Source organism: Oncorhynchus keta, chromosome 19 (assembly GCF_023373465.1).
Source record: "Oncorhynchus keta strain PuntledgeMale-10-30-2019 chromosome 19, Oket_V2, whole genome shotgun sequence".
Classification (NCBI taxonomy): domain Eukaryota; kingdom Metazoa; phylum Chordata; class Actinopteri; order Salmoniformes; family Salmonidae; genus Oncorhynchus; species Oncorhynchus keta.
Window position 1 is genome coordinate 28,734,571 of NC_068439.1, and position 14,254 is coordinate 28,748,824.

The 14,254-nt window shown below is 43.3% G+C and overlaps 1 protein-coding gene across 13 annotated transcripts in view; it reads left to right on the forward strand.

Moving 5' to 3' along the window:
• The window catches only part of LOC118397665 (receptor-type tyrosine-protein phosphatase U-like), a 315,780-nt gene that overhangs the window by 221,539 nt on the left and 79,987 nt on the right, over window positions 1-14,254 (forward strand). For all 13 annotated transcript variants that reach the window (XM_052470163.1, XM_052470150.1, XM_052470152.1 and 10 more), the window contains exons 6-9: window positions 1,873-2,044; window positions 4,847-5,025; window positions 5,277-5,391; window positions 13,823-14,143. In XM_052470163.1, the coding sequence (XP_052326123.1) occupies window positions 1,873-2,044; window positions 4,847-5,025; window positions 5,277-5,391; window positions 13,823-14,143 (787 nt within the window). The remainder of the gene's footprint in view (window positions 1-1,872; window positions 2,045-4,846; window positions 5,026-5,276; window positions 5,392-13,822; window positions 14,144-14,254) is intronic.

Consider the following 14,254-nt stretch of genomic DNA (forward strand, 5'->3'; position numbering starts at 1 on the left):
TTGATCCTTAGCACCATGTGTTTCTCTATTTGCTGTTTAGGGTGCTGTTTGATCCTTAGCACCATGTGTTTCTCTATTTGCTGTGTAGGGTGCTGTTTGATCCTTAGCACCATGTGTTTCTCTATTTGCTGTGTAGGGTGCTGTTTGATCCTTAGCACCATGTGTTTCTCTATTTGCTGTGTAGGGTGCTGTTTGATCCTTAGCACCATGTGTTTCTCTATTTGCTGTGTAGGGTGCTGTTTGATCCTTAGCACCATGTGTTTCTCTATTTGCTGTGTAGGGTGCTGTTTGATCCTTAGCACCATGTGTTTCTCTATTTGCTGTGTAGGGTGCTGTTTGATCCTTAGCACCATGTGTTTCTCTATTTGCTGTGTAGGGTGCTGTTTGATCCTTAGCACCATGTGTTTCTCTATTTGCTGTGTAGGGTGCTGTTTGATCCTTAGCACCATGTGTTTCTCTATTTGCTGTGTAGGGTGCTGTTTGATCCTTAGCACCATGTGTTTCTCCCTTTTTCTCTCCTCAACTCTGGAATGTTGGTGTGTGTGTGTGTTTCTCTGTTACTCTCCTCAACACTAATTGCTACTTTCTCTTTGATCTCCTCTGCTGGTGAGGTGGCTCTCTGGATCTACTGAGTTTTCTCTCTCTCTTAACATCCCCCCCTGCTCATGTGTGTGTTTAAATAAACAAATTGTTGCATAAGAATTCTTATTCAATTAATATTTTCTTTGTCTTGCAGTCTTTTGTCTTTCTGTCAGAGAGTTGTACTTGTTCTATTTCCAATTCTGTTTAGATCTGTAGACGTTGACATTTGTTTGTGTTCAATTGGAGTCCTGAATGAATTAGTTACCACGGAAACTCATAATTATTGTATGATATGGGCCTTAGGGGAAGAGATGGGAAGACATACAGGTTTAATACTGTATGTTTCATTTGTGTAACAAGCTTTAGGATTGTCTGTTTGTTTTGACTGAATGAATGTACATTGAGATGTGATGGGACTGTGGTTTATAGCTGAACAAACACACACACACCTGTATCTGTGCATACAATAACCCACAGTAATGAAAATGTGGTCCAGCATGCAATGGGCTTATGGAAATGCTAACCCAATAATACCCCCAAATACCAAATCACAACTCCAGCTGTCGAAGCCACTTACTGGTGAAAAGCAGGAGAGAACGGTGTGACGGGCTAGCTGATATAACATCCTGCTGACATTATTCTGAGAGCAGAGCAGCATATAGCCTGCACCTGGTTAAACTTCACGCTTTGAGTGTGTGTGTATGACAGGCGACGAGTTGTGATTTCCTGTCCCCCTCATTGATCCGAGCGCTCGTGTGCATCGAGCGATCACATATTAGCACTAGTTGTCTGCGTGTGTGTGTGTGTGTGTGTGTGTGTGTGTGTGTGTGTGTGTGTGTGTGTGTGTGTGTGTGTGTGTGTGTGTGTGTGTAGATCTATGCGTGTGGCTGTTCTTTCAGCAGCCCACCATGCCAAGATGGTGATATTTAGAATTGATTCATTGTCTCCACCGCCCACAATACCTCATCTCTCTCTCGTCTTTTCCCTGTCTCTCCTTCCTTCCTTCCTTCCTTCCTTCCTTCCTTCCTTCCTTCCTTCCTTCCTTCCTTCCTTCCTTCCTTCCTTCCTTCCTTCCTACCTACTCACAATCCCATTATTTAGGGCTATATCTCATGGCCACACAGTATAATAAACATCACAATCTATGTAGGTCAGTTTGGCTAACCTAACTCCCTCTCTGTGACTGTGTGTTTTTGGTGGAAGTGACAAAGGTGGTGGCTACACAGGTAAACATGATCACCTGTGAATGGCTCAGTTAGCGTGACTTTCTCTCGCGCCCTCTCTCTGCAGCGTCGTAACGGTGTGGTTGTGGCTGCGTCCTCTATCCAGCGTCTGAGCCACAAGCGTCTGATGGCCACCTTCCAGGTGGCGGCTGAGAGAGGGGAGCAGGACCTGTATCGCTGCGTCACAGAGTCCACCCGCGGAGCTGCTGTGTCTAACTTTGCCGAGCTCATCGTCAGAGGTATAGTACAGCCAGTCCGTATAGTCAGGTTTTGATTGAAAGGAGTCCTGTACCACTCCACCACACACCACCTCCCCTATGACACCTCCAACCCACCATGACACCTAGCTACCATTCTGGGATCTCTTAACACCCTCCTCCATACAGTATGTTCTACCTCCTTCCCCACCCAACCACTTCCAACTGCTTCTCCTAATGTGAGACATGCACACGAGCACTCACTCACTGGCACCCTTAGTCAATCACACGCACACATGCACAAACACACATGTTAAAATGGACACACACGCACATGAATTCAGCGAAAAAGAAACATCCTCTCACTGTCAACTGCGTTTATTTTCAGCAAACTTAACATGTGTAAATATTTGTATGAACATAACAAGATTCAACAACTGAGACATAAAGTGAACAAGTTCCACAGACATGTGACTAACATAAATGGAATAATGTGTCCCTGAACAAAGGGGGGGTCAAAAACAAAAGTAACAGTCAGTATCTGGTGTGGCCACCAGCTGCATTAAGTCCTCCTCATAGACTTCACCAGATTGGCCAGTTCTTGCTGTGAGATGTTACCCCACTCTTTCACCAAGGCACCTGCAAGTTCCCAGACATTTCTGGGGGGAATGGCCCTAGCCTTCACCCTCCGATCCAAGAGGTCCCAGATGTGTGCAATGGGATTGAGATCCTGGCTCTTCACTGGCCATGGCAGAACACTGACATTCCTGTCTTGCAGGATATCATCCACAGAACGAGCAGTATGGCTGGTGGCATTGTCATGCTGGAGGGTCATGTCAGGATGAGCCTGCAGGAAGTGTACCACATGAGGATGTCTTCCCTGTAACACACGGTGTTGAGATTGCCTGCAATGACAACAAGCTCAGTCCAATGATGCTGTGACACATCGCCCCAGACCATGACGGACCCTCCACCTCCAAATCGATCCCGCTCCAGAGTACAGGCCTCGGTGTAACACTCATTCCTTCGACAATAAACGAGAATCCGACCATCACCCCTGGTGAGACAAAACCGTGACTCGTCAGACAAGAGCACTTTTTGCCAGTCCTGTCTGGTCCAGCGACGGTGGGTTTTGTGCCCATAGGCGACGTTGTTGCCAGTGATATCTGGTGAGGACCTGGCTTACAACAGGCCTACAAGCCCTCAGTCCAGCCTCTCTCAGCCTATTGCGGACAGTCTGAGCACTGATGGAGGGATTGTGCGTTCCTGGTGTAACTCAGGCAGTTGTTGTTGCCATCCTGTACCTGTCCCACAGGTGTGATGTTCGGAGGTACCGATCCTGTGCAGGTGTTGTTACTCGTGGTCTGCCACGGCGAGGACGATCAGCTGTCCATCCTGTCTCCTTGTAGCGCTCTCCTAGGCGTCTCACAGTACGGACATTGCAATTTATTGCCCTGGACACATCTGCAGTCCTCATGCCTCCTTGCAGCACGCCTAAGGCACGTTCACGCAGAGGAGCAGGGACCCTGGTTATCTTTCATTTGGTGTTTTTCAGAGTCAGTAGAAAGGCCTTTTTTAGTGTCCTAAGTTTTCATAACTGTGACCTTAATTGCCTACCGTCTGTAAGCTGTTAGTGTCTTAACGACCGTTCCACACGTGCATGTTCATTAATTGTTTATGGTTCATTGAACAAGCATGGGAAACAGTGTTTAAACTCTTTACAATGAAGATCTGTGGAGTTATTTGGATTTTTTGCGAATTATCTTTGAGAGACAGGGTCCTGAAAAAGGGACGTTTCTTTTTTTGCCGAGTTTACATAGGAAATATATTCTGAACTAACAAAACGTCTCTCATAACTCTCCTGTATATTGTGGAAACACGTGGAAACGATGTATTCTTGCATCTATATGTCATTTACTCTGTGTCATTGTGTAAACATTGTTTTTCCCTCTACATGTTGCTGTAATGAGGTGTCCTCGCTTGATGAGGGTCGTGTGTGTGCGTGTGTGTGCGTGTGCGTGTGCGTGCGTGCGTGCGTGCGTGCGTGCGTGTGTGTGTGTGTGTGTGTGTGTGTGTGTGTGTGCGTGCGTGCGTGTGTGTGTGTGTGCGTGTCTCTTTGTCTAACGCTGAAAGGACAGGCAGATTTACTCACACAATCACTCATGCAAATAATTCACATTCATTATGGTGAAAATTAAACATTCCCTTCCCTTCAAGTGCCTCTCGGAAATCATAATCTGAAAGTGATTAAAAGATTGTGTGAGTCAACGCTCTAGCAGAGTAGAAATAACACTAGGGAAATTATAAAACAAGAAACGTACGAAACATGAAAAACCCTTGACTTCCTTTTTTTTCTGTGCGAGAGAAGATAGTTATTGCTTATTCTATGGAAATTCTGACGTCTTTTCATTTTTTTTTTGCGTTCTGTAAAAATTCATAAAGTGATGATGGACTGTACGTGTCTGTATTGTACTGTTCTAATGTCTTGCTGGTAAACAACCGTACAACTATGGATCATTGTATTTCATTTGTATCTCTGTTCATTTGACAGCAAATGATGGTGTTTTTATAATGAGCAGGGTTACATAGATTAGGGTTTCTATCATTATATGTCATTGCTGATAGAAACGAGGAGTTGACTAACTGTAGACACAGTAATACTAGGGCATTGTCTCAGTTATCTTGTTAACTGTATATTGTGTTAGATAAAAGGTTCTACTACTGTAAATGACAACATCACACTGTACCATGTGTAAAAACTACACCCCTGCATGCACTCACTCAGTCACTCAAAACTCTTCTGTTTAACACTGTACCCGCCCCTCTCCCCCTTCACCCTGGCAGTGCCCCCCACCCCCATCGCTCCACCCCAGCTGCTCCGGGCTGGCCCCACCTACCTGATCATCCAACTCAACACAAACTCCATCGTGGGGGACGGCCCCGTGATCCGTCGCGAGATCGAGTACCGGGCCAGCCAATCACCATGGTCGGAGACACATGGCGTGGGCTCGCTCACTTATAAGGTGTGTGTGTGTGTGTGTGTGTGTGTGTGTGTGTGTGTGTGTGTGTGTGTGTGTGTGTGTGTGTGTGTGTGTGTGTGTGTGCGTGCGTGCGTGCAAAAATTAATGAATTAATTGTTAAGAATTATTACAAGTTCTTATTTGTTATTAAATAACTCTCAATTACAAAAACATCCATGTTGATTTTATTTTAAATGCTATTCATGTCTTTGCTAAATAATAGAAAACATGTTTCTCCTCTACTCTATTGTAAGGTGTGGCATCTGGAGCCGGACACAGAGTACCGTATCAGTGTTTTACTGACCCGGCCAGGGGAGGGAGGCACAGGGGCGCCTGGACCCCCCCTGGTCAGCAGGACCAAGTGTGCAGGTGAGTTAATGGGGCTGAACAGGTCTAAACCCAAACCTAGCTTCTGTTCTATTCTGTTCTACTCTACTCCTTTCTATTCCATTCCTTCAGCGTTATTCATCCCTTCAGGAACGGCATTGATAGATCACATACAATAACATCCTCCATAACACAAGGACAAAAACATTCAAACACACACTCTAATGGCTAGCTGTCCACCGGTTGAGAGGATGTGTGTGTGGATTATAGTGCTCAGTGGCTGATATATATGTAGGTACCTCTTTAGAAGCCGGTGTGTATGCATGGACAGGTACACAAATAAGAATTTGTTCTTAACTGACTTGCCTAGTTAAATAAAGGTTAAATAAAAAAATACAAAAAAATGTAATTATACAGTAGAATGAACAACCTACAGCCTACTCTCCGACACTTACATGTACTACACTCCCCCTCTCTCACACACACACACACACACACACACACACACACACACACACACACACACACACACACACACACACACACACACACACACACACACACACACACACACACACACACACACACACACACTTATCTGCACTTACCCTCCCCAGAACTCAGTGCTCATCTTTATGAAACAGCTCTCTGTAGATGTGTCAAGTGGACCGACATGACGCCTTGTCATCTATCATAGTCTCTGATCCCTCCTGTCATGAGGCTCCAGTCGCCCACCTCCTGTCTGCTCCACATGCCCAGATGTGAGCCTCGATCTCTGGGAAGAGAGAGTAAAGAGAGCCCCTGTGACACTACATGCTCTAAATCAGGGGTGTCAAACTCATTTTGCCCGGGGGCCACATTCGCTCTTCAACGAGGTCCGGAGGGCCGCACTGGATATTGGTTATATTTCCTTGCTGTCAAAATCTGACCAAAATAGTCCTCTATCGATTGTTTTGGGGATTTTCAATGTGATTATTAGCAAGCTGAACAGTCATGAATGTAATACATTTTAAAGTATATTTTAAAGCATATCGAGTTTGTTGTCTAGTATACAGTACCAATCAAATATTTGGACACACCTACTCATTCAAGTGTTTTTCTTTATTTATACTATTTTCTACATTGAATGATGTGAAGACATCAAAACTATGAAATAACACATATGGAATCATGTAATAACCAAAAAAGTGCTAAACAAATCAAAATAGATTTTAGATTCTTCAAAGTATCCACCCTATGCCTTGATGACAGCTTTGCACACTCTTGGCATTGTCTCAAACAGCTTCATGAGGTAGTCACCTGGAATACTTTTCCAACAGTCTTGAAGGAGTTCCCACATACTGTATGCTGAGCACTTGTTGGCTGCTTTCCCTTCACTCTGCGGTCCAACTGCACTTTAAAAAACATTAAAAGTTCTTGACATTTTTCGCATTTACTGACCTTCATGTCTTAAAGTAATAACGGACTGTCGTTTCTCTTTGCTTATTTGAGCTGTTCTTGCCATAATATGGACTTGGTATTTTATCAAATAGGGCTATCTTCTGTATACAACCCTACCTTGTCACAACACAACTGATTGGCTGAAATATATTTGGAGTTTTTTTACACACTTTATTTTGTTACTACATGACTCCATATGTGTTATTTCATAGTTTTTATGTCTTCACTATTATTCTACAATGTAGAATACCACATAGGTAATAATATAGTAACCAAAAAAGTGTTAAACACATTAAAATGTATTTTATATTTAAAATTCTTCAAAATAGCCACCCTTTGCCTTGATGACAACTTTGCACACTCTTGGCTTCTCTCAACCAACTTCATGAGGTAGTCACCTGGAATGCATTTCGATGAACCTTTCTAGTGCAGGGGTTCAGCTAGCGGAACACCTCGACAACATTCCGCTGAAAAGGCAGCGCGTGAAATTCAAAAATATGTTTTAGAAATATGTACAGTGGGGCAATTTTTTTTTTAATCAAGCCACCGATTGTGCAAGTTCTCCCACTTAAAAAGATGAGAGAGGCCTGTAATTTTCATCATAGGTACACTTCAACTTTGACAGACAAAAAAAAATAAAAAATCCAGAAAATCACATTGTAGGATTTTTTATGAATTTATTTGCAAATTATGGTGGAAAATAAGTATTTGGTCATCTACAAACAAGCAAGATTTCTGTCTCTCACAGACCTGTAACTTCTTCTTTAAGAGGCTCCTCTGTCCTCCACTCTTTACCTGTATTAATGGCACCTGTTTGAACTTTTTTGCCCCACTGTAACTTTCACACATGAACAAGTCCAATACAGCAAATGAAAGATAAACATCTTGTTAATCTACCCATCGTGTCCGATTAAAAAAATGCTTTACTTAGCTGTAAACAACATATGATTATGTTAGATCAACGCCAAGTCTAAAAAACACACAGCCATTTTTCCAGCCAAAGATAGTCACAAAAAGCAGAAATATAGATAAAATGAATCACTAACCTATGATGATCTTCATCAGATGACACTCCTAGGACATCATGTTACACAATACATGTATATTTTGTTCGATAATGTGCATATTTATATCCAAAAATCTCAGTTTACATTGGCGCCTTACGCGCAGTAATGTTTTAATTCCAAAACATCCAGTGATTTAGCAGAAATACTAATAATAAATATTGATAAAAGATACTTGTGTTATTCACAGAATTAAAGATAGACTTCTCCTTAATGCAACCGCTGTGTCAGATTTCAAAAAAACTTTACGGAAAAAGCATAATCTGAGAACGGCGCTAAGAACCCAAAACAGCCAGAGAATAGCCGTCATTTTGGAATCAACAAAGTTAGAAACAAAGTATTCACTTACCTTTGATGATCTTCATCAGAAGGCATTCCCAGGAATCCCAGTTCGACAATAAATGACTGATTTGTTCCATAAAGTTCCATCATTTAAGTCCAAATAGCTACTTGTTGTTAGCATGTTCAGCCCAGTAATCCATCTTCATGAGGCGTGAGCGTTTCATCCAGGAGCGCGCGTCATGAGACCGAGGCACTATGCCAGACCACTGACTCAAACAGGTCTCATGAGCCCCTCCTTTATAGTAGAATCCTCATTCAAGTTTCAAAAGATGGTTGACATCTAGTGGAAGCCCTAGGAAGTGGAACCCCATCCACATCTCAATGTGTACTCAGTTGGCCAAGCTTTGAAAAACTACAAACCTCAGATGTCCCACTTCCGGGATTTTTCTCAGGTTTTTGCCTGCCATATGTGTTCTGTTATACTCACAGACATCATTCAAACAGTTTTAGAAACTTCAGAGTATTTTCTATCCAATAATAATATGCATATATTAGCATCTGGGACTGAGTAGGAGCCAGTTCACTCTGGGCACGCAAATTTCTTTTTAACTTCCTTAGCTTTCATGTTCAAAAATGTCCACTCTCCTCAAACAATAGCATGGTATTATTTCACTGTAATAGCTACTGTAAATTGAACAGTGCAGCTAGATTAACAAGAATTTAAACTTTCTGACAATATCAGATAAGTCTATGTCCTGGGAAATTTTCTTGTTACTTACAACCTCATGCTAATCGCATTAGCCTACGTTAGCTCAACTGTCCGGTGGAAGGGACACCGATTCCAAAGAAGTTTCCTGAATGCGTTTGAGCCAATCAGTTGTGTTCTGACAAGTTAGCGGGGGTATACAAAAGATAGCCCTATTTGGTAAAAGACCAAGTCCATATTATGGCAAGAACAGCTCAGGTTTTAAATGTTTTTTATTTATTTAACCTTTATTTAACTAGGCAAGTCATTTAAGAACAAATGCTTATTTACCAGATGGCCTACATCGGTCAAACCCGGACGACGCTGGGCCAATTGTGCGCCACCCAATGGGACTCCCAATCATGGCCACAAAGAGAACAACAGTCCATCGTTACTTTAAGACATGGTCAGTCAGTGCGGAAAATGTCAAGACCTTTGAAAGTTTCTTCAAGTGCGGTCGCAAAAACCATCAAGCGTGATGATGAAACTGGCACTCATGAGGACAGACACAGGAAAGGAAGACCCAGAGTTACGTCTGCTGCAGAGGACGTTCAATAGAGTTACCCGCCTCAGAAATTGCAGCCCAAATAAATGCTTCACAGAGTTCAAGTGACACACATCACCATATCAACTGTTCAGAGGAGACTACGTGAATCAGGACTTCATGTTCAATTCCTGCAAAGAAAAGAAATCACTACTAATGGACAACAATAATAAGAAGAGACTTGGCTTGGGCCAAGAAACATGAGCAATGGACATTAGACCGGTGGAATTGTGTCCTTTGGTCTGATAAGTCCAAATGTACGATTTTTGGTTCCAACCGCTGTGGCTTTGTGAAACATATGTGCTTCCCACCGTAAAACATGAAGGAGGAGGCGTGATGGTGTGGAGGTGCTTTGCTGGTGACACTGTCAGTGATTTATTTAGAATTCAAGGCACACTTATCCTACACAGCATTCTGCAGCGATACGCCATCCCATCTCGTTTGTTCTTAGTGGGACTATCATTTGTTTTTCAACAGGACACTGCCCGAAGACACACCTTCAGGCTGTGTGAGGACTATTTGACCAAGAACGAGAGTGATGGAGTGCTACATCAGATGGCCTGGCCTCCATAATCACCTGACCTCAACCCAATTGAGATGAGTTGGACCGCAGAGTGAAGGAATATGTGGGACCTCCTTAAAGACAGTTGGAAAAGCATTCCTCGTGAAGCTGGTTGAGACAATGCCAAGAGTGTGCAAAGCTGTCATCAAGGCAAAGGGTGGCTACTTTGAAGAATCTCAAATATGAAATATATTTAGATTTGTTTAACACTTTTTTTGTTACTACATGATTTCATATGTGTTATTTCATAGTTTTGATGTCTTTACTATTATTTTACAATGTAGAAAATAGTAAAAAATGAAGAAAAACCCTTGAATGAGTATCCAAACTTTTGACTGGTATTGCAATCGGAAATTACGTATTCAGACCCCTTGACTTTTTACACATTTTGTTACATTACAGCCTTATTCTAACATGATTAAATAATACATTTTCCTCCTCAATCTACACACAATACCCCATAATGCCAAAGCTAAAACAGGTTTTTAGAAATGTTTACAAATGAATAAAAATTTCAAAATAGAAATACCTTATTTACATAAGTATTCAGAGTCCTTGCTATGAGGCTTGAAATTTAGCTCAGGTCCATCCTTGTTTCCATTGATCATTTTTGAGATGTTTATACAACTTGGAGGCCACAGGCCACCTGTGGTAAATTCAATTGATTGGATATGATTCTGTCCCTGAACAAGGCAGTTAACACAATGTTCCTCGGCTTTCATTATAAATTAGAATTGGTTCTTAACTGAATTGCCTAGTTAAATAAAGGTGTAAAAAAAATGGCAAAAACCAAGGCATGAGGTTGAAGGAATTGTCTGTAGAGCTCTGAGACTGGATTGTGTTGAGGCACCAAAACCCTTCTGCAGCATTGAAGGTCTCCAAGAACACAGTGGCCTCTATCATTCTTAAATGGAAGAAGTTTGGAACCACCAAGACTCGTTCTAGAGCTAAACTGAGCAATTGGGGTAGAAGGGCCTTGGTCAGTGGGGTGAACAAGACCCCGATGGTCACTGACAGAGCTCCAGAGTTCCTGGAACCTTCCAGGCCTTTATGGTATTGTGGCCAGATGGAAGCCACTATTCAGTCAAAGGCACATGACAGCCCACTTGAAGTTTGCCAAAAGGAACCTAAGGGAATCTCAGACCATGAGAAACAAGATTCTCTGGTCTGATGAATCCAAGATTTAACTCTTTGGACTGAATGCCATGCATCACATCTGGAGGAAACCTGGCACGATCCCTATAGTGAAGCATTTTGGTGGCAGTGTCATGCTGTGGGGATGTTTTTCAGCGACAGGGACTGGGAGAAGAGTCAGGATCGAGGGAAAGAAGAATCTTGACGAAAACCTGCCCCAGAGTGCTTAGGACCACAGACTGGGGTGAAAGTTCACCTTCCAACAGGACAATGGCCCTAAGCACACAGCCAAGACAACGTAGGAGTGGCTTTGGGACAAGTCTCTGAATGTTCTTGAGTGGCACAGCCAGAGCCTGGATTTGAACCCCATCGAACAACTCCGGACAGACCTGGAAATAGCTGTGCAGCGACGCTCCCCATCCAACCTTGAGAATATCTGCAGAGAAGAATGTGAGAAACTCCCCAAATACAGCTGTGCTAAGCTTGTAGCGTCATTCCCCAGAAGACTCAATGCTGTAATCACTGCCGAAGGTTCTTCAACAAAGTAATGATTAAAGGGTCTGAATACTTATGTAACTGTTTCAGTTCTTTTTTAATTATACATTTGCAAAAATTGCCCTAAAACTGTTTTTGCTTTGTTATTATGGGGTATTGTGAGTATATTGAGGATTTTATTTTTTTAAATTAATTTTAGAATAAGGCTGTAAAAGTAACAAAATGTGAAAAAAGTCAAAGGGTCTGAATACATTCCAAATGCACTGTGTAGATATATAAAATAAAATAAATATAGAGTAAAATATATATAACTACCCGCGGGCTGGATGGGACACTCATGCTCTAGATCAAGCTGTCTCATATGCCCTCTTCCTGTCCAGCACAGAACGTTTTGGGCTAGAAACAGGAAACGACAACAGCCCTTGCCTGAAAAACATGTTCATCCAATTACCTTCAGTTATACTTTTAAAAAAAAAAATCATTTCACTATTTGAATAGTATCATTAATTTTTGTTGGATATTGGAAATACATGTGTTTTTAAAGTTACGTTTTTAACCTGAGCAATGCTGTGCGAGGGAAAGGCTGAGGCTCTATTGCTACAGCTGTGGAGGTTCCGTGCCGGTGAAATGGGAGCGAGTAGATGGAGGCAGAGAGAGAGATGCTACTCGGCTACAGCCAAGACTACCTAACTTGTAGCAGCCACGTTATTAATCATCCCATATAACAGTGCCTGTCTTGACTGGAGTAGCCTAGATAAGCTAACTAGCTAGCAAAAATGAATACTCACACTAGTATTTGAATACTAATGTCCGATATTCGAATAAATAATTCTCAGTGTGTATTTCAGACATGTCACCAGTTTACCTCACTCATTGCAGGAGAACAAAGGAGACTACAACTTCTCTGGCTGCATTCTTTGCTCTTTTGAGGAGGCGCATTGGGCAAATTGGAAACAGGCAGATTTTTTTTTCCTGACACGACACAACTAGACCGTTCCCTCCCTCCATCTCTCTCCCTGGGGCATAGATGTGTATCACCCAGCTTCTTCCTATAAACGTCAGAGGCTTTAACCTCTCTTAACCCATGACAGTGACTCAATGATGGGTCCAACTGGCACTACCAGAATTTTCCTCCACCCATCCCTCCCTCCTTCCTCTCCCTCCTGATGCTGTGATTGTATCTGTAACACCGTGTGACCTGTATGTTGGAGTAGAGCGAGGCTGATTGTGTTCATAACAACAGTTGACCCCATGTCCTCTCTGTTAGCTCACTGACATGTTTTAAGACGAGAGGGAAAAGGAGGAAGATGGAGGGAGAGAGGAGATGAGCTGGATCCAGCAGAGCCCAGAAGGGGGCTGACAGCCAGTCGGACATACCCCTCCACGCCATCCACCCCTCCGTCCACCCTCCTCTCTCCCGCCCCTGGCTTGTCCCTTTGATTAGTCTCATCAACCTGAGTCTGTGGGCCTGGATGTCTGTCGGCTGCCGTGGTGTTTGTGTGGGCTGTGAGGTTGTGTGCTGCTGGACAGACAAACAGACAGAGACGGGGAGGGCAGCCTGGGTGGGTGGTAGTGTGATTAATCTAATAATGAGCCATAATTTCATATTGCAGCCTTCCTAATGGGGTTCTCATCCCAAATGGCATATAGTGCTCTCCTTTTGACCAGGTCCCAGTAGTGCACTATTGGAGGGAATAGGTTCTACATTAGCAGCATCTGTGACTGCAGTCTGGCAGATATGGTCCTGTTGGACATCATCATGACAGAGCACACAGGGATCCGTCACCCCAGTCTCACACATGGCATCAGTAATTAGCAAGTTCCATATCCCATCATCTCAGCTAATAGGGCATCGCCTTTGGATCTGGAGCTGAGCAGCCTGTGCTCTGTAAGAATTAAAGGATGCGTGAGATTATATTAATAATGTGTTATTGTTGTACATCGCTCCCTCCTCCTCCCTTCTTCCCAGTCTCTCCAGGGTGTTTTTAATCTTTATCCAGCTTCCTGTGGTGAGTTTAGAAAGTAATCATCTAACCAACCGTCTGTCTATTTCTCCTTATCTTTCTATTTTTCCTCATCACTCCATCTCACACTGTCTTTCTTTGTCTCTCTCTCTGTCTCTTTCTCTCCCTCTGGCTCACTCTCCCACCCACCCCTCTTCCCTTCCATCTCCCCCTCCCTCTCTCCTCCCTCCATCTCTCCATCAGAGCCCATGCGTGCGTTGCGAGGCCTCACAGCGACAGAGATTCAGCCTCGTCAACTAACTTTACAGTGGGAACCTCTGGGCTACAACCTGACGCGCTGCCATACCTACTCGGTCTCTCTCTGCTACCGCTACTCCACGCCTGCAGGGGGCAGCACAGGGAACAACGCCACAGTGAGGGAGTGTCTCTCTGTGGAGAGGAACCAATCACACTTCACCCTGAGGGACCTGCCACCGTTCCGATCCGTCCACGTCCGACTGGCTCTGGACAACCCAGAAGGCAAGAAGGAGAGCAGAGAGGTCACCTTTCAAACTGAGGAGGACAGTAAGTGGACTCTATTACCCAACATGCATTGTAAAGTTATAGTCTAGGGCAAGAAGATGAGCTGAGAGGTCACCTTCCAGACCGAGGAGGACAGTGAGTGAACTTTATTAC